This window comes from Oncorhynchus kisutch, linkage group LG6 (genome assembly GCF_002021735.2).
Source record: "Oncorhynchus kisutch isolate 150728-3 linkage group LG6, Okis_V2, whole genome shotgun sequence".
Taxonomy (NCBI): domain Eukaryota; kingdom Metazoa; phylum Chordata; class Actinopteri; order Salmoniformes; family Salmonidae; genus Oncorhynchus; species Oncorhynchus kisutch.
Window position 1 is genome coordinate 69,665,856 of NC_034179.2, and position 25,225 is coordinate 69,691,080.

At 46.7% G+C, this 25,225-nt stretch overlaps 1 protein-coding gene across 1 annotated transcript; it reads left to right on the top strand.

Annotated features, from left to right (window-relative positions):
• The first annotated feature begins 682 nt into the window (after positions 1-682).
• LOC109891916 (SH3 and cysteine-rich domain-containing protein 2) lies at positions 683-25,225 on the top strand. Its single transcript, XM_031827293.1, has 10 exons — positions 683-1,036; positions 12,305-12,399; positions 13,718-13,808; positions 14,700-14,818; positions 15,200-15,269; positions 15,414-15,502; positions 15,625-15,713; positions 18,805-18,856; positions 19,430-19,567; positions 20,025-25,225. The coding sequence occupies exons 1-10, from the start codon at positions 718-720 to the stop codon at positions 20,121-20,123; spliced, it is 1,161 nt and encodes a 386-aa protein (XP_031683153.1). The 5' UTR covers positions 683-717; the 3' UTR covers positions 20,124-25,225.

Sequence of the window (25,225 nt, forward strand, 5' to 3'; positions counted from 1 at the left end):
TGCACTGCATGTATAGGTGTGTGTGATATGTGTGTATGTTTACCATTTAAGCCAAGCACCCGCACTCACACTGACAATGGGCCAGAGGTAGGCTGGTGTGATTACATCATCAATTGGCCCTGTAAAGGTACTGAATCAGATAAGGGGCCATGAGATTGGCTGCTGATAGCTGGTGATAAGGCTGCTGGGTAAACTGGAACAGTCCTTTTCATCAGCCTCTCTCCTGCCGAACCAGGGACATTTTATTTACACACATTCAAACCTCAACGTAAAGCCTTCCCACTCGGCACAATCTGGTTGAGTCAATGTTGTTTCCATGTCATTTCAACAAAATGACTTTGACATGACTTTGAATTGGCGTCTGTGCCCAGTGGGTTACGGGCTAGCAACCTTACATGAAACCCAACTAAATGGCATTTCACAAATGATTATTTTCCATGCGAGTGCTAATGTCCTTTTGTGCTGTTGGTTTTTCATGAAATGGTGAGTCAACATCACTTGTTTATGGAACTACATGTTCTATGGAAACGAATTGGCAATGGAAAATTGCTTGTTCATTCTCTCGGGGGAACAACTGGTACGTACACCTGTTATTGTACCTGTGAAATCCCTCACGTGTTGATATCTGTTGTGAATGTTCTCCTCATGCTCCCCTCTCTCCTCTCTCCCTCCCTGCAGCTCCAGCGTCTGAAGCGCTCCCTCTCCTTTAAGACCCTGATGCGCAGTAAGAGTGTGGAGAACTTCTTCCAGAGGTCCTACAGTGACGCCCGTCTCCCCCCAGACTTCATCACCGACCCGCCACCCCCCTCCCCGCCCCCTGGCTCTCCCCTCGCCAGTGAATGCTCACCCTCCCGCTCTCCGTCACTCAGCCCCAACCCCTCCCTCTGCTCCCACTCCCCGTCTCTAAGCCCCTCCCCCTCGCTGTCTTCCAAGGCCCCGCCCCCAACCCGCCCACTGACGCAGGTGAACCACTGCTTCCAGGAGCACATTTTCCGCAAGCCCACCCACTGCCAGCTCTGCAAGCACCTGATCGTGGGTAAGGTGCCTACTTTACTCCCAGGCCTCTCGACACTACCAGCCTGCTTAGGCCTCAGTGTCTATGTAGGATTAGTTGCTTCATTCAGCCATTTCTCCTGGTTACTTGATCTTGTATTTCTAGCTGGTCAGTGTTATTACTTTATTAGGTCACTGCCACTATCCATTATACTAGAATCCACTTGACTATTAAGTGAACAGACTTCAAAGGCAGCACCTGACTAGGTAGCTAATGACTGGAATAATTAGTTGAAATTACTCACGTAATTTAATTCCTATTCAATAGCAATAACAATGTAATATTGATAACAGTGAAGCAAACATTAGGTGGATTATAATTGGAATTTATGCAGGAGAATAGCAGAGGTACCACAGGAATGGTATTACACTCCACTCTTGTGTGTATTCTGGGTTTTCAGACATAAAGCATACAGTATGATTGGAATGAGAAGCTGAGGGCAAGTCTAGTTTGCGTGTTCCCGTGCCCTTGATTTGATATGCTGCTGCGTGTGTATAGGTTTAACATTCTCATACTCTTTTCCTCTTTGCTAAATCTACTTCCTGTCACCATGATTGATTGCAGAAGCTATTTTATTCCTCTTTGTTTTTGCTTGTGTTTGCTTACGTCATCATTGTTTCTTCAACACACCAGCTGATCCAGCTGTCCTGTAGCCTGTCTCATTGCTCCCAGTCTCTTTCTCTTTCTCTCCCAGTCTCTCTGTCTCTCCTCTCTCATAGTCTCTCCTCTGTCATAGTCTCTCCTCTCTCTCCCAGTCTCTCTGTCTCTCCTCTCTCATAGTCTCTCCTCTTTCTCCCCTAGTCTCTCCTCTCTCTCCCAGTCTCTCTGTCTCTCCTCTCTCATAGTCTCTCCTCTTTCTCCCCTAGTCTCTCCTCTCTCTCCCAGTCTCTCTGTCTCTCCTCTGTCATAGTCTCTCCTCTTTCTCCCCTAGTCTCTCCTCTCTCTCCCAGTCTCTCTGTCTCTCCTCTCTCATAGTCTCTCCTCTTTCTCCCCTAGTCTCTCCTCTCTCTCCCAGTCTCTCTGTCTCTCCTCTGTCATAGTCTCTCCTCTTTCTCCCCTAGTCTCTCCTCTCTCTCCCAGTCTCTCCTCTCTCATAGTCTCTCCTCTTTCTCCCCTAGTCTCTCCTCTCTCTCCCAGTCTCTCTGTCTCTCCTCTCTCATAGTCTCTCCTCTTTCTCCCCTAGTCTCTCCTCTCTCTCCCAGTCTCTCTGTCTCTCCTATCTCATAGTCTCTCCTCTGTCATAGTCTCTCCTCTCTCTCCCAGTCTCTCTGTCTCTCCTCTCTCATAGTCTCTCCTCTTTCTCCCCTAGTCTCTCCTCTCTCTCCCAGTCTCTCTGTCTCTCCTCTCTCATAGTCTCTCCTCTTTCTCCCCTAGTCTCTCCTCTCTCTCCCAGTCTCTCTGTCTCTCCTCTGTCATAGTCTCTCCTCTTTCTCCCCTAGTCTCTCCTCTCTCTCCCAGTCTCTCTGTCTCTCCTCTCTCATAGTCTCTCCTCTCTCTCTCCCAGTCTCTCTGTCTCTCCTCTCTCTCTCCCAGTCTCTCCTCTCTCTGTCTCTACTCTCTCTGTGTCTCTTATCAGTCTCTCCTCTCTCTCTCTCTGTCTCTCCTCTCTCTCTCCTCTCTCTGTCCCTCCTCTCTCTCTCCCAGTCTCTCCTCTCTCTCTCTCTCTCTCTGTCTCTCCTCTCTCTGTCTCCTCTCTCTCTGTCTCTCCGCTCTCTGTCTCTCATCTCTCTGTCTCTCCTCTCTCTGTCTCTCCTTTCTCTGTGTCTCCTCTCTCTGTGTCTCCTCTCTCTCTCCCAGTCTCTCCTCTGTCTCTCTGTCTCTCCTCTCTCTGTCTCTCCGCTCTCTGTCTCTCATCTCTCTGTCTCTCCTCTCACTGTCTCTCCTTTCTCTGTGTCTCCTCTCTCTGTGTCTCCTCTCTCTCGCCCAGTCTCTCCTCTGTCTCTCTGTCTCTCCTCTCTATGTCTCTCTTCTCTCCCTGTTTCTCCCCTCTCTCCCAGTCTCTCCCAGTCTCTCCTCATTCAGTTCAGTTCATGTATTGTTTGGTTAGTGTTTCCACATCTTTGTTATGGATTGGTAATCATAGGGCTCTAGACTAAATCCTTCTAAACATTATTTTTGGCACCAGTGAATAAGTAAACCTTGAACTGGAAATAAATTGTTTGGATGACTCAAAACAATGCAGCTGAATGACATAGGGATTGTCTTCTTACTCTCCAACATAGAAAAGAACAAACGCAAAACGAATTAGATCTTAGAAAAAGGACAAAGAACATTTTTCCACTCTAACTAGGCTTGTTCCTAAGACAATGCTTGATGAGAATTGGTGTGACTAAAAACCAAATAGAACCCAAATGCCTCCAGCTGGTTGTCAGTCTCTCTATGTTTTGAGAGGGACCGTTGATAATGCACTGCTTAGTTCAGCAGGCAGTGCAGCACAATAGAAGTAGGGCAGTGCTTGATCAACCCTCTCTGGACGACTGAGATGAGATTTACATCAAACAGGAACCTGCTTTGATCACATGCCAACCTTATTTATTACTACATTCTGTCTCTCTCTTCCTCTCTCTCAATCCCCCCTCTCTCTTACCCCCTCTCTCAACCTCCCCCCTCTCTCTTTTCTCTCTCTCTCTAACCACTCCTCACTCTCCCCCTCTCCCTTTCTCTCTCAATTCAATTCAATTCAAGGGGCTTTATTGGCATGGGAAACATCTGTTAACATTGCCAAAGCAAGTGAAGTAGATAATATGCTAAATTGAAATAAACAATCAAAATGAACAGTAAACATTACACCCACAGACGTTCCAAAAGAATAAAGACATTACAAATGTCATATTATGTATATATACACAGTGTTGTAACAATGTACAAATGGTTAAAGTACAAAAGGGAAAATAAATAAACATAAATATGGGTTGTATTTACAAAGGTGTTTGTTCTTCACTGGTTGCCATTTTCTTGTGGCAACAGGTCACACATCTTGCTGCCGTGATGGCACACTGTGGTATTTCACGCAGTAGATATGGGAGTCCATCAAAATCTGGTATTTTTTCGAATTCTTTGTGGGTCTGTGTAATCTGAGGGAAATATGTGTCTCTAATATGGTCATCTATTTGGCAGGAGGTTAGGAAGTGCAGCTCAATTTCCACCTCATTTTGTGGGTCAGTGTGCACATAGCCTGTCTTCTCTTGAGAGCCAGGTCTGCCTACGGCAGCCTTTCTCAATAGGAAAACTATGCTCACTGAGTCTGTTAGGGTGTGCAGGGTGAATACGTGGTCTGTCGTACGATCATTTGGTAAAAAGCCCATTTGACATTTGCTCAGTACATTGTTTTCACTGAGGAAATGTACGAGTCTGTTGTTAATTATAATGCAGAGGATTTTACCAAGGTTGCTGTTGACGCATATCTCACGGTAGTTATTGGGGTCAAACTTGTCTCCACTTTTGGATTGAGGTGATCAGTCCTTGGTTCCAAATATTGGGGGAAATGCCAGAGCTAAGGATGATGTTAAAGAGTTTTAGTATGGCCAATTGGAATTTGTTCTCTGTATATTTGATCATTTCATTGAGGTTATCATCAACACCACAGGCTTTTTTGGGTTGGAGGGTTTTTATTTTGTCCTGTAGTGAATTAAAGGTAATTGGAGAATAAAGTGGGTTCTGGTAGTCTTTAATAGTTCATTCTAAGATTTGTATTTGATCATGTATATGTTTTTGCTCTTTGTTCTTTGTTATAGAGCCAAAAAGATTGGAGAAGTGGTTTACCCAGACATCTCCATTTTGGATAGATAGTTCTTCGTGTTGCTGTTTGTTTAATGTTTTCCAATTTTCCCAGAAGTGGTTAGAGTCTATGGATTATTCAATTACACTGAGCTGATTTCTGATGTGCTGTTCCTTCTTTTTTCATAGTGTATTTCTGTATTGTTTTAGTGATTCACCATAGTGAAGGCGTAGACTCAGGTTTTCCGTCTCTCTATGTTTTTGGTTGGACAGGTTTCTCAATTTCTTTCTTAGGTTTTATCATTCTTCATCAAACCATTTGTCATTGTTGTTAATTTTATTCGGTTTTCTGTTTGACATTTTTAGATTTGATAGGGAAGCTGGGGGGGTCAAATTTACTGTTTAGATTTTCTACTGGCAAGTTTACACCTTCACTATTACAGTGGAACATTTTGTCCAGGAAATTGTCTAAAAGGGATTGAATTTGTTGTTGCCTAATTGTTTTTTTTGGTAGGTTTTCACACTACATTCCTTCCATCTATAGCATTTCTTAATATTACTGAGTTCCTTTGGCTTTGATGCCTCATGATTGAGTATTGCTCTTTTCAAGTAGACTGTGCTTTTGCTGTGATCTGATAGGGGAGTCAGTGGGCTGACTGTGAACGCTCTGAGAGACTCTGGGTTGAGGTCAGTGATAAAGTAGTCTACAGTACTACTGCCAAGAGATGAGCTATAGCTGTACCTACCATAGGAGTCCCCTCGAAGCCTACCATTGACTATGTACATACACAGCGTGTGACAGAGCTGCAGGAGTTGTGACCCGTTTTTGTTAGTTATGTTGTCATAGTTGTGCCTAGGGGCTCATATGTGGGAGGGAATGCTGTCACCTCCACCTCTGAGGATGTCAGGTTCTTGTCCGGTTCTGGCATTTAGGTCGCCACAGACTAATACATGTCCCTGGGCCTGGAAATGATTGATTTCCCCCTCCAGGATGGAGAAGCTGTCTTCATTAAAGCATGGGGAATCTAGTGGGGGGATATAGGTAGCACACAGGAGGACATTCTTCTCCATTAAGATAATTTCCTTTTGAATTTCTAGCCAATTGTAAAATGTTCCTGTTTTGATTAATTTAATGGACTGAGTTAGGTCTGCTCTATACCAAATTAGCATACCCCCAGAGTCCCTTCTCTGTTTCACACCTGGTAGTTTGGTGGATGGGACTACCAGCTCTCTGTAACCTTGAGGGCAACCAGTGGGTCCGTCTCCTCTATACCATGTTTCTTGTAGGATGACAATGTCTGTATTTCTGATTTCTTTGATGAAGTCCAGGTTCCTGCTGGCAAAGGGCGCCGACAGAGATGGCCGCCTCGCTTCGCGTTCCTAGGAAACTATGCAGTTTTTTTTTCTTTTTTTTTCTTACACTAGTACCCCAGGTCATCTTAGGTTTCATTACATACAGCCGAGAAGAACTACTGAATATAAGATCAGCGTCAACTCACCATCAGTACGACCAAGAATATGTTTTTCGCGATGCGGATCCTGTGTTCTGCCTTACAACCAGTGCAACGGAGTGGATTACATGCAGCGACCCAAAAAAACGACTCAGAAAAAGAGGGAAACGAGGCGGTCTTCTGGTCAGACTCCGGAGACGGGCACACCGTGCACCACTCCCTAGCATTCTTCTTGCCAATGTCCAGTCTCTTGACAACAAGGTTGATGAAATCCGAGCAAGGGTAGCATTCCAGAGGGACATCAGAGACTGTAACGTTCTCTGCTTCACGGAAACATGGCTAACTGGAGAGACTCTATCCGAAGCGGTGCAGCCAGCGGGTTTCTCCATGCATCGCGCCGACAGAAACAAACATCTCTCTGGTAAGAAGAGGGGCGGGGGCGTATGCCTTATGACTAACGTGACATGGTGTGATGAAAGAAACATACAGGAACTCCAATCCTTCTGTTCACCTGATTTAGAATTCCTCACAATCAAATGTAGACCGCATTATCTACCAAGAGAATTCTCTTCGATTATAATCACAGCCGTATATATCCCCCCCCAAGCAGACACATCGATGGCTCTGAACGAACTTTATTTAACTCTCTGCAAACTGGAGACGATTTATCCGGAGGCTGCATTCATTGTAGCTGGGGATTTTAACAAGGCTAATCTGAAAACAAGACTCCCTAAATTTTATCAGCATATCGATTGCGCAACCAGGGGTGGAAAGACCCTGGATCATTGTTACTCTAACTTCCGCGATGCATATAAGGCCCTGCCCCGCCCCCCTTTCGGTAAAGCTGACCACGACTCCATTTTGTTGATCCCTGCCTACAGACAGAAACTAAAACAAGAAGCTCCCACGCTGAGGTCTGTCCAACGCTGGTCTGACCAAGCTGACTCCACACTCCAAGACTGCTTCCATCACGTGGACTGGGAGATGTTTCGTATTGCGTCAGACAACAACATTGACAAATACGCTGATTCGGTGTGCGAGTTCATTAGAACGTGCGTTGAAGATGTCGTTCCCATAGCAACGATTAAAACATTCCCTAACCAGAAACCGTGGATTGATGGCAGCATTCGTGTGAAACTGAAGGCGCGAACCACTGCTTTTAATCAGGGCAAGGTGTCTGGTAACATGACTGAATACAAACAGTGCAGCTATTCCCTCCGCAAGGCTATCAAACAAGCTAAGCGCCAGTACAGAGACAAAGTAGAATCTCAATTCAACGGCTCAGACACAAGAGGCATGTGGCAGGGTCTACAGTCAATCACGGACTACAGGAAGAAACCCAGCCCAGTCACGGACCAGGATGTCTTTCTCCCAGGCAGACTAAATAACTTTTTTGCCCGCTTTGAGGACAATACAGTGCCACTGACACGGCCTGCAACGAAAACATGCAGTCTCTCCTTCACTGCAGCCGAAGTGAGTAAGACATTTAAACGTGTTAACCCTCGCAAGGCTGCAGGCCCAGACGGCATCCCCAGCCGCGCCCTCAGAGCATGCGCAGACCAGCTGGCCGGTGTGTTTACGGACATATTCAATCAATCCCTATACCAGTCTGCTGTTCCCACATGCTTCAAGAGGGCCACCATTGTTCCTGTTCCCAAGAAAGCTAAGGTAACTGAGCTAAACGACTACCGCCCCGTAGCACTCACATCCGTCATCATAAAGTGCTTTGAGAGACTAGTCAAGGACCATATCACCTCCACCCTACCTGACACCCTAGACCCACTCCAATTTGCTTACCGCCCAAATAGGTCCACAGACGATGCAATCTCAACCACACTGCACACTGCCCTAACCCATCTGGACAAGAGGAATACCTATGTGAGAATGCTGTTCATCGACTACAGCTCGGCATTCAACACCATAGTACCCTCCAAGCTCGTCATCAAGCTCGAGACCCTGGGTCTCGACCCCGCCCTGTGCAACTGGGTACTGGACTTCCTGACGGGCCGCCCCCATGTGGTGAGGGTAGGCAACAACATCTCCTCCCCGCTGATCCTCAACACTGGGGCCCCACAAGGCGTGTGTTCTGAGCCCTCTCCTGTACTCCCTGTTCACCCACGACTGCGTGGCCACGCACGCCTCCAACTCAATCATCAAGTTTGCGGACGACACAACAGTGGTAGGCTTGATTACCAACAACGACGAGACGGCCTACAGGGAGGAGGTGAGGGCCCTCGGAGTGTGGTGTCAGGAAAATAACCTCACACTCAACGTCAACAAAACTAAGGAGATGATTGTGGACTTCAGGAAACAGCAGAGGGAACACCCCCCCATCCACATCGATGGAACAGTAGTGGAGAGGGTAGCAAGTTTTAAGTTCCTCGGCATACACATCACAGACAAACTGAATTGGTCCACTCACACAGACAGCATCGTGAGGAAGGCGCAGCAGTGCCTCTTCAACCTCAGGAGGCTGAAGAAATTCGGCTTGTCACCAAAAGCACTCACAAACTTCTACAGATGCACAATCGAGAGCATCCTGGCGGGCTGTATCACCGCCTGGTATGGCAACTGCACCGCCCTCAACCGTAAGGCTCTCCAGAGGGTAGTGAGGTCTGCACAACGCATCACCGGGGGCAAACTACCTGCCCTCCAGGACACCTACACCACCCGATGCTACAGGAAGGCCATAAAGATCTTCAAGGACATCAACCACCCGAGCCACTGCCTGTTCACCCCGCTGTCATCCAGAAGGCGAGGTCAGTACAGGTGCATCAAAGCTGGGACCGAGAGACTGAAAAACAGCTTCTATCTCAAGGCCATCAGACTGTTAAACAGCCACCACTAACATTGAGTGGCTACTGCCAACACACTGTCAACGACACTGACTCTACTCCAGCCACTTTAATAATGGGAATTGATGGGAAATGATGTAAATATATCACTAGCCACTTTAAACAATGCTACCTTATATAATGTTACTTACCCTACATTATTCATCTCATATGCATACGTAGATACTGTACTCTATATCATCGACTGCATCCTTATGTAATACATGTATCACTAGCCACTTTAACTATGCCACTTTGTTTACATACTCATCTCATATGTATATACTGTACTCGATACCATCTACTGTATCTTGCCTATGCTCCTCTGTGCCATCACTCATTCATATATCCTTATGTACATATTCTTTATGCCCTTACACTGTTATAAGACAGTAGTTTTTTGGAATTGTTAGTTAGATTACTTGTTCGTTATTACTGCATTGTCGGAACTAGAAGCACAAGCATTTCGCTACACTCGCATTAACATCTGCTAACCATGTGTATGTGACAAATAAAATTTGATTTGATTTGATTTGATTTGCTCTTTAGGCCAAATGCCTCAGGCCTTGGATATTCCAGGATGAGGCCTTGGATATTCCAGGATGAGATAGTGAAGGCTTTGTGTTCCATAAAGTGTCCAATGATGTTGGTCATGCGGTTTGGCCTCAGGCCAGTAAGTGTGAGCAGAGCCTGTTGAGCATCTGGGGCCCTCTTTGTGGGGATGGGGTGGGCAGGAGGGGCATAAGTCTGATCTGACGGGGCCTAAATGGGGTGTGGGCATGGTTGACTGGTTGGGTTGGGGGGGGGTGTTGATTGGTTGGGTTGGGGGTGTGGATGAGGTCTGGATGTAGGTCCTCTCAGCGTGGGGGGGGGGGTCCCGCAGGTCTGGGAGAGTGTCTCGCTGGTCTGGGCGGGGTGTCTATTGATCTGTTGCTCCTGTGTGAAGTGTTGGGGCTGCGTTTGAGAGCGATGTCCTTTAGGGTCCGGGCGAAGGTGGGCACTGCTGCCTTGTATAGGTGGACCTGGTCGTAAAGGCTGTTCAAGTCCAGGGTGGAGTGGTGGGCCAGGTAAACATTTGGTTTTGAGGCACAGTCACGGGAAATACTTATAGCGTTTTCCCGCTGTATGGTATCAGGGTGGAAATCTTTTCATGGTAGCAGGGTGGATGTAACCACTTGTGCATTGGGGAAAGTAGAAGAAGCTTTTTCAATCACTCCTTTGAGTGCTGTGGCCACCCTTTCCTGCTGTGCTCTCAGGTTGTTTGTGCCTGTGTGTATTATTATGTAACTATGTGAACATAGTTGGCCCTCAGACAGAAGGTCTAGGGCGCGCTGGGTGTTTGGACACCAGAGTTTAGACACACTGTTTGGGAAAACGTTTTTTTTCCCTTGTATATATTTCCCATTTGAGTCCATAAGGAGTACAACCTGCGTCTTGTGTATGTCCTCAGTGGGTGTGGGGGGGTTATCAGGAGCGCTATCAGGGTGGCTGACAGGGGGGGTGCTCAGAGGGGGTGAGATCCCCTGGGCTTGGGGTTCTTCATTTGTCTGTCCCGCTGTGATGTCGACGTGGTCAGGGTCGGTCTGGGGTGGACTGTTCTGCTGTGGTGTCGACGTGGTCAGGGTCGGTCTGGGGTGGACTGTTCTCCTGTGATGTCGACGTGGTCAGGGTCGGTCTGGGGTGGACTGTTCTGCTGTGGTGTCAACGTGGTCAGGGTCGGTCTGGGGTGGACTGTTCTGCTGTGGTGTCGACGTTGTCAGGGTCGGTCTGGGGTGGACTGTTCTGCTGTGGTGTCGACGTGGTCAGGGTCGGTCTGGGGTGGACTGTTCTGCTGTGGTGTTGAGACTTTTGTCGGGAACTGAGGTGGGCTGTTCTGCTGGCTTCTCTGCGGGGGTGGCCATCGCTCTAGTAGGTTGTTCTCTGTCACACGCCACCCCCCTCACCCTCTCCTCCAGCAGTCTGATCCTCTCCTCGAGTGCTCTGTTCTGCTCCTGCTCTTTCTCCTGTTGAAGTTGTCTCACCACAGTCCAGAGTGCAGATATGTCTCTCTCCACCTCCAGCTCTCCGGGTCTGGTTAAGGGGGTGTTGTTGTGCTGGACTGTTGTCTGGGTCTGTGCTGATTGGAGTGTAATCACCTGCTGTTCCAGCTCCACCTGCCTTACCTCCAGCTGGGTGAATTTATCCTTCATTTCAATGAGGGAGTAGTACTTACTCTGTGCTGGGAGGTTGACTTTCCGCTGGGGGTGGCTCATATATAATGAAGAGGTCTGGTCTGACCCACTCGGGGTGGAAGTTTCTTTCTCAAGGGAGAGCTTCTCCTGCTGAGCTAATTCTTTGATTAGGTGAAAGTCCAGCTGAAACTGTTTGGGGTTGCCCTGTACCAATACTGTTGCATACTTATAGAGATTTATATTAGCTGACTCAGAGTCCTCGTTGTCTAGTATCCTGAGTTTCCACCCCTCGGTAACACCCCCCCCCCCCCCCCCCCCCCCCCCCCCCCTACAGAGGGGTAGTGTGCTAATATAGCACTGTGCCATGCCAGGGGATGGTCTGTGTGGAAGATGAGGTTGCTGATGTTCCCATTTTTATAATAGTCAGCAAAAAGTGTCTCTTGATTTTCCATAAGTAGCTAAATTTTGTGCTATTTTCGTGTCTTAACATTCTTTACATACACAGGGTAGTGTATTTTAATTACCTCTGAACAGCGGGAGGCAGCTTCTAAGGCCTCTCCATTTGGTTGGAGTCGACTGTGTGACTCTCCTGCCATTGTTGGGCTAAAGGGCTTTGACACCTCTCAATTGACACATCAGTGCTAATTGAAGTTGTATCAAGCTTGGCAGCCTTAATTTAGCATTCAGTCCTCATAAAGTAATGTATTTTTCTTCTTGGCTTTTGGAAATAAAATATAGCTTCAGACTAAACATTAGTCACTCAGTTCCAGGTTAGATGGTGTTTTCAGGTTTCGGTTGTTTTCCAGAGAATTTGCTGTCCTGCTTTGGAATAATAATCTTTGGTAGTTGTAAGATCCCAGGTGATTCCAAAATCAGATTGTAGGTTTTGAGTTTTAATTTGGAGTGAAGGTTATGTTGTAGAGGGTAGCATCCTGTATATGTTCCTGACAAAAAAATGTTTATCTATATTTTTTTAAGAACATGCTGAAAAATGCAGGAGCTCATCTGCTCATGACCTCTTCTCTCTCTCTCTCTCTCTCTCTCTCTCTCTCTCTCTGTCTCTCTCTCTGTCTGTAGGTAACTCTAAACAGGGTCTTCGGTGTAAAACCTGTAAGATGGGTGCTCACCTGTGGTGCACCTCAGAGTTGTCCCAGCAGCCCTGCAATGGAAAGGTATGTTCCCTGCCCTGGTCTACAGATCTGGACACACACACACACACACACACACACACACACACACACACACACACACACACACACACACACACACACACACACACACACACACACACACACACACACACACACTCCCCCTGCAACCCCTGCAGTACTGGCCCCAAGGCTGAATCAGTGCTTCTCAAGGTCCTGTCCATGTATGCAGTAAAAGCTGCTAACAGTATGGGCACACATATGGAATGGGCAGTGACTATGCAGCAGTGTTTGTAGGTGTGTGTGCGTGTGTATGCATTTGTGTACAGCTGTGTGTGCATAGATACTGCTGATGCTGTTGAAACCGGTCTGTTAATCAGTGGTCAGAGTGGTCCCTCTAGTAGAAGGCAGAAGCTCCCCTGTCTGAATTCTCCCTGTCTAAATATTCCCTATCTGTTTCAAACCACACATGATCCTTCTTGATCCCTTCAAGGATGCCAGATATAAGTCATTAGTATGCAGGGGAAGTCAGGTCCCTGAACAACGTTGTTTGAAATTCACTGAGGAACTCAGGAGCTGTTGGATGTAGAAGAAAATACTGTACTGAGTAGTTGAGAGGGAGTGTGTGATGGAGAGAGAGAGAGAAAGAGAAAGAGAAAGAGAGAGAGAAAGAGAAAGAGAGATATAGATAGATAGATAGATAGATAGATAGATAGATAGATAGATAGATAGATAGATAGATAGATAGATAGATAGATAGATAGATAGATAGATAGATAGATAGATAGATAAGCCAGAATATCTTTGGAAGGAACAAAGGAACACCATTCATCCCTGTTACTCTGCCCCTGCCTTATAACAGTGCTGATAGCTCATCTCAATGTCAGCACACAGGGAAATCAACATCTCCATTGAAACAGTCCCCATGCCTAATTCAGTGTGAAATTGTTTGTGTGTTCTGTGTGCAGTTGGGAACGTGTAAGTAGGCTGCGTGCTTGTGTGAGTGCTTCAATATGTGTGTGTGAGTGTGCGTGCGTGTGCCCGCGCAAGGTTGCGCGTGTCGAGACCCCGGCAGCAGGTTTAATTGATTTACAATTAAGCCAGAGAAAACACAGTGATGTTAGCAATATTACTTCTCGCAGGATACTCATGTATTGACTTTTGGCAACTGTTGGTCAGACTGTTGCTGCTAAGTCCGCCCTATCTCGTCCTCTCTCTCTACTTCAATTACTGTAATGTAATTCTATAAATTAGCTAAATAAAAACCCAGAACTACAGGCTATAAAAATGAATGAATGTAAACAGAAAATCCATATTATTCTCCCTCCTCTGTGTGTGTTAGTCTGGGGTCGGGGCCTTCAAGCGGAACTTCAGCTCTCCCATGCTGGTTAACGAACAGCTGGCTGTCGTCAAGGAGGTGCTGCCCACCCAAGGTGAGCATGCCCAGTAAAGAAAATGTTTGTGTGTGTGTGTGTGGATTTGTATATCTGCATCCATGTGTGGGGTGTCGTGCATGAAGACGTGTGTATTCTGCACGTGTCTATCTGCATGTGTGTGTCGTATCCTAGCCCTGAGAGGAAGTGGATGTGATTAAAGTCCTTCACCCTATAGAATAGATCCTTATGAATAAGGGCAAGCTCTCATTCCACCTGCTGTCCTTTCCTTCTTCCCTGTTTCCTTCCTCCTTCCGTCCATCAGTGTTCCGTTAACCTGCCCCCTCCCTCCCACCACCATAACCCCAGGTCTGTCACTTTGACGTCGGGGCTTGTGTTCCAAAATGGGACCCTGTCCCCTTGGCACTATAAAGGGAATAGGGTTCTGTTTGGGACTCACCTTGGGTCTGAGCCAGGGCAGGCTGGGATTATCACCTATCATTACACACATCAGGTAGTACAGAACAGCCCACCTCACTGCCATTACAGTGACTGTTGAGCAGGGAAATGACTGGTTTAAATTGATGGAGCTCTACCTGGAATAGAGAACCAGTCCCAACTGATTCTCACTCTGACCGAAATTGAAAAAACATCAACTCAATACAGCCTCTACCACTAATGCTTGACTTTCATCTCACAGAGCACTGAAACGACAATGTACTTCCTGAAAATACAATGTGCAAACTTGTAAAGAGACTTGGACTTCACTGGTGCCCTCTGTCAGATCTTCAGTAGGTCACTGTCTGTCTGGGACTGGGTCATTACACCTATATTTAGAGCTCTGGGCTGGGCCTCCCTTAACGTCAGTTATGACGGCAGTTCCCCATCTCTGATGCTGCTTGTCTGTGCGTGTGTTGCTGTAAAGGTTTAAATATCTGTGTGTGTTTTCAGGGGCAGGCCGGGGGCGTGGGGTGGACCCTATTTACGCAGCCCTGCGCTATGGGACGTCCCTGGCACAGATGAGCCGCTCCAGTTTTGGGAGCGTGTCCGAGTCGCCCACGCACAGCCAGGTATGACGTCACCACCTGTACCACGGGGACACGCAGCCTGTTAATTAGTGACTCTATAGAGGGGGCCTTCACCTTCATTTGACCCTGTACCCAATCATGTGACCCAATCTCCACATGCTCCATCACCTGCATGTGAGCCTATTTCTCTATGTCCTGTTGTGTTTCTAGCAAAACCAGCAATTCTCCCTCACTTCAACTAGATGACTCAGAGCCTGAGAGTCTGTTCTCGGTCAACTTACCTGCTAAAATAAGGGTTTGACGTAGAAAACTACAGAAACACATTTAGTGTCTCGATGTGTCCCGAGTTTGTCCTCTCTCACTCTGTTCCATCTTTTTTTGTCTTAAATCCCTCTTTTTCCATTTCTTTTCTCTGTTTCTCAGGGTGAAGGAGGAGAGGAGGGGGAGCAGAGGCAGTACAGCATGGAGGAGGAGATGCCACAGGAGACAGGGGGTAAGAACACGTGTGTGTGTCTGTTCGCGTGTGTGTGTCCTCGTGTATTTATGTGTGTATGTGTGTGTGTCTTGAGTATGTACATCCTTGCTTTCTGTCTGACCTGATCGTTCAGGCTGAGTGACGCATCTCCTTGTCTGTCAGATCTGCCTCCGTGTGAAAACGAGAAGGCGGAACCTGAGGGTGGGGACAGCGAGCAGCTCCAGGAGCCTGTAGAGGAAACCAGTGTGAAGGTACACACACACACACACACACACAGTCCTCTTCCTGCTAACTGACCTTATGTTCAGAGACACTATATTTAACTAAAAGGTTTTTCCGTCTGTATTCCTTCTCCCTGTCTGTGTCCATCCAGGTTCCCAGGCGTATTGAGGTTCACTCCATCCACACGTATGTAGCGCTCTTCAAGTTCCTGCCTCAGGAGCACAACGACCTCGGACTAGAGTGAGTGATTGAATGGGGTCTGTTTGTGTGGGTTTGTGTGTCCGTCCCGGTATTCTACAGCATCTGTCATTTCTTCAAGATTAAAACATCCTTGCCATCTGTAGAAGGGACAATGTGAAGGAACCATTAAGGAGGTGCAGACGGCTAATGATAAAACACAGCGACCATTACCGCCCACACATACACACTGTCCGCTTTGGGGTGGGGTGGGGGCTGAATGATAAAGACACTGAAAATGAATTAGAGATGAAAGGATGAGGAGAAATATGGAGGGTCTAGATGGAGAGAACAGCTTGAAACAGACATGAGCACAGAGAGGGAGGAAAAAACAGGGGGAAGGGGGAAGGGAGAGACAAAACAGATGCAAAGAATGCCAGCAGAACAGGGAGAGGGTAGAAGGGAGGAAGAGGAGGAGGAAGGAAGGACAGGGATGAGGGAGGAAAGATAGAAGAGTATAAAGGTCAGGATGTGTGTTAGGGAGAGAAGAGAGCTGTGGGTGCAGGTAATAAAGAGGTACATCGCCATGGGGATGGTTCACAGCCATCTGGTGTCTCACGGGTCTGTGTGTGTGTGTGTGTGTGTGTGTGTGTGTGTGTGTGTGTGTGTGTGTGTGTGTGTGTGTGTGTGTGTGTGTGTGTGTGTGTGTGTGTGTGTGTGTGAGTGAGAGTGAGCTAGAGAGAGAGAGAGAGAGAGTGTGACAGGCCAGGACGATCAAATAGGGCAGCAGGGAGAGCAGAGCAGACACCCAAGGGACTTCATAGAGAGAACTTGTGTAATGGGGACAGTACAGTAGCTCTGTGTATACAGTACTGTAGCTCTGTGTATACAGGACAGTATAGTAGCTCTGTGTATACAGGACAGTACAGTAGCTCTGTGTATACAGGACAGTACAGTAGCTCTGTGTATACAGGACAGTACAGTAGCTCTGTGTATACAGGACAGTACAGTAGCAGTGTGTATACAGGACAGTACAGTACACTAGCTCTGTATATAGGACAGTGGATACTGCGTAGTCTGTGTACATGAGTCTGATTCATGTTTATGTGTTTGTGAGGGGTGTGTGCTTGTGCATAGGGCTGTGATGGCCATGGTATTTTGGATGATGGTAATTGGCCAGCCAAATGACCGCGGTCAACGCAAGAAATGTTCAAATAGCCTGGGGAAAAAAATATGTCCACATTTTCTCCTTTCCTCTGCTCCTGACTGCATGTGCTGCCATAGAAATATCATTAATAGAATGGGCATCCTCATTCAAGTCCATGGTGGCGTAATGGGTGGAAGTAAAAGCAGGAAGTGCTTCAACATGTGCTGTGATTAGTTGATTCAAGTCAACTGACAATACAAAAAAATACATTACATCGCATGAGCCACATCAGTCAACACCATTTGAATGAACATTCTACATTTCCATTGGAATTATTGCATCACAATATCAAACAGCCATTGCAAGGGAAGGGGGCGTTGCCTAGGCTACTGAAGGCTCGTTTGCTACAACACCTTGCTTGTTTCAGCAAAGTTTAATTGCGTTGTTTAGAATCTGTGTTACCGCAGATATGGACTCAGCCGTACGACTGCTCGGCCGTCCCGTCCTTCTGTCAGCCGTACGAGTGCTCGGCCGTCCCGTCCTTCTGTCAGCCGTACGAGTGCTCGGCCGTCCCGACCTTCTGTCAGCCGTACGAGTGCTCGGCCGTCCCGTCCTTCTGTCAGCCGTACGAGTGCTCGGCCGTCCCGTCCTTCTGTCAGCCGTACGAGTGCTCGGCCGTCCCGTCCTTCTGTCAGCCGTACGAGTGCTCGGCCGTCCCGTCCTTCTGTCAGCCGTACGAGTGCTCGGCCGTCCCGTCCTTCTGTCAGCCGTACGAGTGCTCGGCCGTCCCGTCCTTCTGTCAGCCGTACGAGTGCTCGGCCGTCCCGTCCTTCTGTCAGCCGTACGAGTGCTCGGCCGTCCCGTCCTTCTGTCAGCCGTACGAGTGCTCGGCCGTCCCGACCTTCTGTCAGCCGTACGAGTGCTCGGCCGTCCCGTCCTTCTGTCAGCCGTACGAGTGCTCGGCCGTCCCGTCCTTCTGTCAGCCGTACGAGTGCTCGGCCGTCCCGTCCTTCTGTCAGCCGTACGAGTGCTCGGCCGTCCCGTCCTTCTGTCAGCCGTACGAGTGCTCGGCCGTCCCGTCCTTCTGTCAGCCGTACGAGTGCTCGGCCGTCCCGTCCTTCTGTCAGCCGTACGAGTGCTCGGCTCATCACGATAATGTTTTTTTCTTTAAACGGTTAAGACTGTTATTTTATTTTCATATCGGTCTTCATCCACTGACGTAATAGAACCAATCAGTGGCATAGCACAGTGACTCTGTCTTGCTCTTTCCCCCTCTCAAACGTCCGGACCGGACGCGCACACACACACACACACACACAATTTACACATACAGAATAACTCATAGACCCCCAACGGTTATATGGTTGTTGTGCCAGCTCTATGTCGTGCATGCATGTCTGCGTGTGTTTTTTTTTTTTTGTGGGGGGAGGGGGGGGGGGGGGGGGGGGGGGGGGGGGGCTGTGAGTTATTCTGTATGAGTAAATTGTGTGTGTGCGTGCGAGAACGTTTGAGAGGGAGAAAAAGCAAGACAGAGTCACTGTTTGTCCGACGCCATGCTTGCCACTGATTGGTGCTATTACGTCAGTTAAACATGCAATGATTGTTGCTATTTTAAACATCATTATTGTGTGTAGTCACCTGTTCCTTACCTACATGTTATTCATTTAGCAGACGTGCCTTGATCAAGGGCACATCAACTGATTTTTCACCTAGTCGGCTCGGGGAATTAAACCTTTCGGTTTATGGACCGACACTCTTAACTGCTAGGATACCAGCCGCCACCTCTGAGTCATGGGAGGGGAGTTCATCCCAAGTGAAGAGTAGCATTCTGTGTACAAAGAAACACCACACAGAGTTTGAAATCATGAACACACTCTCCCTGTGTGAGTCTCTTCTCTTTTTTCAATGCTGGCTTTAATGTACTCTCTCCCCCCTGCTTTTTCTCTCCCCTCCTCCCCCCCGCCCCCATCCCTTATCTTCCTCTCTGTCTTTCTTTCTCTCTCCCAGGCCTGGTGATCGGGTGCTGGTCACTGATGATTCTAATGAAGAGTGGTGGAAGGTGGGCAATTAATGATCTACACAGCTGTAAATGTGTGTGTGTGTGTGTGTGTGTGTGTGTGTGTGTGTGTGTGTGTGTGTGTGTGTGTGTGTGTGTGTGTGTGTGTGTGTGTGTGTGTGTGTGTGAGTGAACTGTATCACCTGCCATAATGTTGGCCTCTCCTAAACATCCAGACAGTCAGAAATAGAAACATAATTTCCTCCGAAAATCGCTTTAAGAGGGAAACATAATGAATTTAACTAGCGTTGCGACCTGAAAGAGCTTTTTACTGAGTCGGTAATGAGCTTCAGTCACTCTCAATGTTCTGGATATGGTTGCGTTCAGTCTCTGGCAGAGAGGAGCGAGGCTCCGTATTAACCCTTCCGTGCCTGTCACTCAGCATAGAGCACCGGTACAGAAACTCATGCACAGGTCTCTATTTTATGGGATTGTTTACAAAACACTGAAAATCATACACATCCAGACAAATTAAATGAGAACATAATTGTGAACACCCAACTCCGTGGATACAGAACTGAATGTATTTGAATGTGTCATATTTACTATTTACTCTATGTGTCATCTGTGTGACAGGGAAAGAGTGGAGACAAGGTGGGCTTCTTCCCTGCTAACTTCGTTCAGAGGGTGCGCCCAGGGGAGAGGGTGTGGAGGGTCACCCAGCCTGTCCCTGCCAGCCGAGGGATGGGACACATGCCAGTGAAGGAGGATCAGGTGAGACACTCATTTTGTCTCGTCTTTCTTCCTTTGCCCTGTAGTTGTGCCAAACCATATATTTCTTGTCTGCTTCCACTGCCTTTCTATTTGAACCTTCCTAACACACCCTTGTTTCTTTTTGCCTTCCTACCTCTCTCTCTCTCAATCTCTCGTTGTCTCTTTCTCTCTCTCTTTCTCTCTCTTGCTCTCTCGCTGTCTTTCTCTCCCCTCTCTCTCTCTGTCTCTCTCTCTCTGTCTCTCCCTCTGTCTGTCTCTCTGTCTCTCTCTCTCTCTCTCTCTCCCTCTGTCTGTCTCTCTCTCCCCTCTCTTTCTCTGTCTCTCTCTCTCCGCTCTCTGTCTCTCCCTCTCTGTGTCTCCCTCTCTGTCTCTCCCTCTCTGTCTCAACCTCTCTGTCTCTCTCTCTGTCTCTCCCTCTCTGTCTCTCCCTCTCTGTCTCTCCCTCTCTCTCTGTCAGATCTGTGTGGGGAAGAGTGAGGACAATGAGGGTTTCCTGAAGCTGAGCAGTGGGAAGAAGAGAGGACTGGTCCCTGCTGAATCCATTGAGGAGATCTAACCTCTGTCTCAACACCAGCCCCCAGTCTCTCTCTGTCCAGCACCCTGTAACCTCCCCACACACCCCTTTAAGGCCTGGGGAGGACCAGCCAGTCTGGAGGTCCTCCAACACCACCATCATGAGGCCCACCTCCCTACTAAACTGAGTGGGGAGCGTTGACAGTTCAGCTTGTGAATTCCTGGTGATGTGGAGGATGCCCCAGCCTTGTCCTTGCTGACCTTGTCTCCTCCACCCCAATGTAGCTGACAACCCGGACATGAAAGGGTTGGTTTCTCTTCCACAGTGGGTTGGCCTAGGTGTTGTGGAGGACTATCTAAGCCCCCAATACCCCATGTTTTCCTGCTGTAATGTACCTTTGTGTATTAGTGAACTGGGTTGTCTGTAGTCCACACCACAGGGGTTGAAGGACTGGCTGCTGTGGACTCCAGTAACTTCCCTCAGGATGGAAGGAACTTTGAGACTATTTTCTGTCTGGTGAGTCTGGTCTCTCTGTGTGTGATTTGACCAGTTCTTTTTCACTGTCCTCTGTGGCTGGATATCATGAGGCTGAATAATGCAGGATTAAGGCCGTCGCATAATATCCAGTCGAAAAGTGGCGCTCCGTTTCGCGCATATATAATGACTAAAAGTGTGCTGTTTTTGTCGGTTTTGGTGTTTGGCAGTTTTTTTTTTTTGCCTGTTCGGCTCAAACAACATTTTGTATTTTGAAGTTCGGTAGCCGACGTCTACGCCCTTTCGCCTGTCATTGGTCAAATGTAGTGTTTTCAAATGAAGGTATTTAAGGGCGTATGAGAGCACAGTCGTGCGCGCACACCTAGCCTAGTTCTGCTAGGCGCAAACAGAACCTAGTATTAGTATACGTTACCTTAGTCAGGTACTTGTGTTGTGTGTGGGAGTTCCTGTTCCTGTTCCTGGACACTGCATGGAAGAAAACATTTGTTCTTTCTCTGATGAACTAGAACAAGCGTCACACTCCTGATGACATCATCACAAGTGGACGCCTACTATGATCATAGTAATTCATTTACGCGGTGACCGTGAAGGAGATAATTGCATGCTGAAGGATGTACTTGTTTGAATGCCCGGTGTCAGTGAGATGTTCAGGAGACTGGTGATGGTTGTAGGTGTAGGTGCTTGCATTTTCTCTCATCCTTTCGTTTGATCCACCTTCTCTCTCTCTCTCTCTCTCTCTCTTTCTTTCTCTCTTTCACTATCTCTCTTTCTCTCGTCTCTCTCTCCTTCCATCTTTCTCAGCTATACATTGGTCCCTTGGCTGGGATTTGACATCATCTTGATTTAGACTGGCACAAAAGTTAACTGCTCTGCAAGGACGGATAGGCGGGCGACACTGGGCAGAGTACACCCTGGTCAGACCAGACAGCCAGCAGAGGACAAACTGGGTTTATTTCGACACACTCTCTCTCAGATCCTGACTCACCGGCTGACTCACTAACGTTCGACCTCGCACTTGACAGGTTCCAGAAGGTCATGGATGTAAGCCCCGTCATTCTATTGTACAGCTGGCGAATTAATCAAACACTTCAGAAAATCTGTTTTTCTATGTCCTATTTATGAAAAATACAAGAGATTCAATTAGATTTGGGCGGTGAATACTTACATAAATAATTCAATGTTTTTTTGTTCTGAATAGCCTGGACGGTAAAAACATCTATGAATAGAGCCATTGCTAAAAAAAGAAACAAATGGAGCAACAACACCATTTTTTTAACTGCTCTAAATTAGTTTCAATTTTCTGGCCAATTTAGCAGACGGGCACTGGAGAGCCGTGGAAGACTTGGGAAGTGTGTTCGTGTCTTTTGGCTCGTCTGTTTGGTCCACCACTGGTAAACAAACAACAGCCAAGAGCCAGTCGGCTGGAAAACCACATGAACAGACTTTGTAAGTGTGACAACCGGACATGGTCCCGCTGGTCTGAGGGACAGGGATATGGAGGGACAGGGAGCGAGGGATATGGAGGGACAGGGAGAGAAGTAGACAAAAGGGGTTGACCCAGGTGTAGAACCATCATAAATCAATGTGTCTGTATGCAGGTTTCTTTGTCTATGGATGACCAATTCAACATTGATCAAATGTCAGTCTCTCGCTCTCTCTCTCCATTCCCCTCTCTCTTTCCCTCCGTCTCTGACACTATTGGGCATTTTTGCTGCTAGTGGGAAGGGTGGCTGGACTGATGTATTGTACATGTAGATGTAAGCATGTTTAATGATAGGATAATGGGTTGGATTTCAATGTTTCCACAATGTATTGAATATTTATTGATTTAGACAGATATCTATCTACTTGCTAAGTTGCAGCACGTAGCTGTCACACTGGTGGCATTAATAACATGTCCCCTCCCGCTTCCTGTAATGTAAGAATACAGTATATACAGTAAGCCATCTGGAGAGTTAAAGAAGTATGATGATGATGATGATGAACATATTGGGTACGTTAGTAAATTCAATCTGGAGTGCCAGAGTGCGCTCTGGGCGTTCGTAAATTCAGATTGTTGGTCAGATTGTCTGATCGTAAATTCAGAGCATTTCGCTCTCGGAGCGTTCAGCGCTCACACTGGACGAGCTGGCCGAGGAGGATGCTTGATTCAAGCGTTCAGACCTCATAAAGGCAGTCCAGTACCCAAGCTAACTGGCTAACGTTGGCTAGCTTGCTAGCTACTTCCAGAAACAAATGAGAGAGCACCTCACTTGGACCAGTTTACTCGATCTAGCAGAGCTGGTTAGGCTGTTTTCATGTTATCCAGAGCGTTGGTGACTGTAACTGTGCTGCTGGCAACAATTTAAGTATGCTTTCTTTGGCGACGTTTACTCACACGGGCCATATTCAACGGGTGTTGAGCGTTCGTAAATTCATCAGTTATTCTGCGCTCTGGCACACTCAGACGAGAGTGCTCTGAAATCGGAGTAGACAGGCAGAGTGAATTTACGAACGCACCCATTGTTTCATGTTTTGTTCCTCACATAGTGCATGGTAATATGATCATCTTTGAGTCTATATCCTCTGTGTCTGTGGATGGATGATGTGTCACAGACTGTGATGAATATTGTTTTTTCCTTCCGCTGGGGCCATGTGTTCCTATGTGTAGCAAGGACTTCTCTGGTCCTCACAGTCCCAGACCAGGAGCTATACCCAGTCACTGGGTATACAGCTGGAGGAATTGTTTGTTAGCTTATTCCTTGCCGAATTTTCACACAAGATGTACATTTCCGGTAGGGTTCGTGTAGACTGAGAGTCTGTCACCCTTGGACCCTGTTTGATTCGCTCTTCGTGTAGCATTTCTGTGTACAGGCCCTGGCCTCGTTTCCCAGTTGCGATGTAACTTGAGCATTACGATGATTTTACCAGATGCATCGTTATTCACAAACCTATTTTTTAAAGAGCTACTGCCTCTGTAATTTTGGTCATAAAGTGTTTTGTTCCTCACATAGTGGGGCAAGTTGGGCACCATCAGTAAATTTCACAATATTGGGACATTAAAACGTGAATAGCTCCAAATTTGAAAGACTTAAAAACCTCAAACCAATTGTAAAAATGTATATACAAGTATTGAAAGCATTTAACCTTTTACTGCAGTGAGCTAAATCAGGGTCACACTGAGTGTTTCTTGGTAGTCTTCAAAAATCTACTTTGAAACAAAGTATACACCTCACACACATGGTTATGGGCTTTAAAATAGGAAGACACCTTGACCATGTCAGATATAGTTGAAATGTATTCAATTTTGAGTTTGCATCCCAATATTACACTTTATTTACATCACAGAATACTGAAATATAACAAAAACTGTTTGACATAAAAACACCAGATTTTCGGCAGTTTAAAAAAAAAAGTATAATGTTGATTAATTAATTAATTATGAAATTATTATAAAAAATATGAATAACATTCCACTCGTGAAGCCACTAGGTCATTTGGCTGCATGAAAGAGCTACTGAGACAACCAAAAAAATATGCACGTGAAATTATTGTTCCATTTACATTGTGTAATCCAATGACATCCCTAACTATCCCCAGAGATAGGCTATCCAAAGCCAAACCAATCTTCGCCCCGATCGCACACCAGCCAGCTGAAGCTAATTGGCTAAATAACTATTCCCACCTGTGAACTCACCCACATTAAACCACCACACCCCGAAACCAACTCACGTTTGAATTCAGCCATGGCCGCTAGCATTTATTAACGGACCAAATCGAAAACCAGGACAAATTAGGAAGTGCAGTCGCCCTTTAAGAGTGTTTCCCAAACAAGAATGTAGCGAGGCATAACGTTTGGGTCGTTAGACCATGTGTCAATACTGATTGGATCAAAATAAAAGCAGCACTCTCAAATCAGCTTTCTCCATTCAAATCTTACCTTTACATTATAATTATAATTATCCCACAATCCTGACAATGGATCACCTCCTATGAGATATTGCCACCTACAGTATGGCTGCAAATAGGCTACTGATGCAGGCTTATTATGCTTCCTCAATATTAATGCACTAAATCACAGAGTGGGCACTTAATTGCGCAAGTGTTGTCACACATCATGAAACACATTGAGGCAAAAATTACAGATAGTAGCCTTGTGGAAAAATAGAACTCTATTGATTGAACATTACATTAATTTCAGTATGATTGAAATAGGCTACATGGCCTATATAGGCTATGTGTCTTTTAAAGCAGTCATCTGGCTTTTCATTTGAAGCATAATTGTATCCTTGACCCGTCTTTAACAAATACTTTGGTAACTTTGTATTCGTAGTTAACTTCGTTTTGAAGTTGTCACAGTCAGACAGATAGAATCAAGATGTTTAGGCTGTGTTAAGCAGAGAGCTGTGAATAAAGTGATGCAAAAGGGCACGAGTGGCCTGCGAAAGGTTTTTAAAAGCCACGTTACTAACGAAGGCTCTGGGAAAACAACTCGGCTACTGAAGACACAACGTAAGAAAGTTCTAACGATGATCTATCAAGATGAAGGCTCTGGGAGACAAGGCTCTGCACAGTAAGTGTATGTTTTAGTGTGTGTGTGCGGGATATAGCCTTAGTTAATATCACTGGAAGAACACATGCCTCAATAAAAAAAAATCTTTATCCTCAAA

Bases quoted from the DNA above. Each gene is read 5' to 3' on its own strand.
- LOC109891916 (XM_031827293.1), top strand. From the start codon at position 718: ATGCGCAGTAAGAGTGTGGAGAACTTCTTCCAGAGGTCCTACAGTGAC. The intron at 14,819-15,199 runs GTATGACGTCAC...TCTGTTTCTCAG, and splicing joins AGTCGCCCACGCACAGCCAG to GGTGAAGGAGGAGAGGAGGG. The intron at 19,568-20,024 runs GTGAGACACTCA...TCTCTCTGTCAG, and splicing joins TGCCAGTGAAGGAGGATCAG to ATCTGTGTGGGGAAGAGTGA.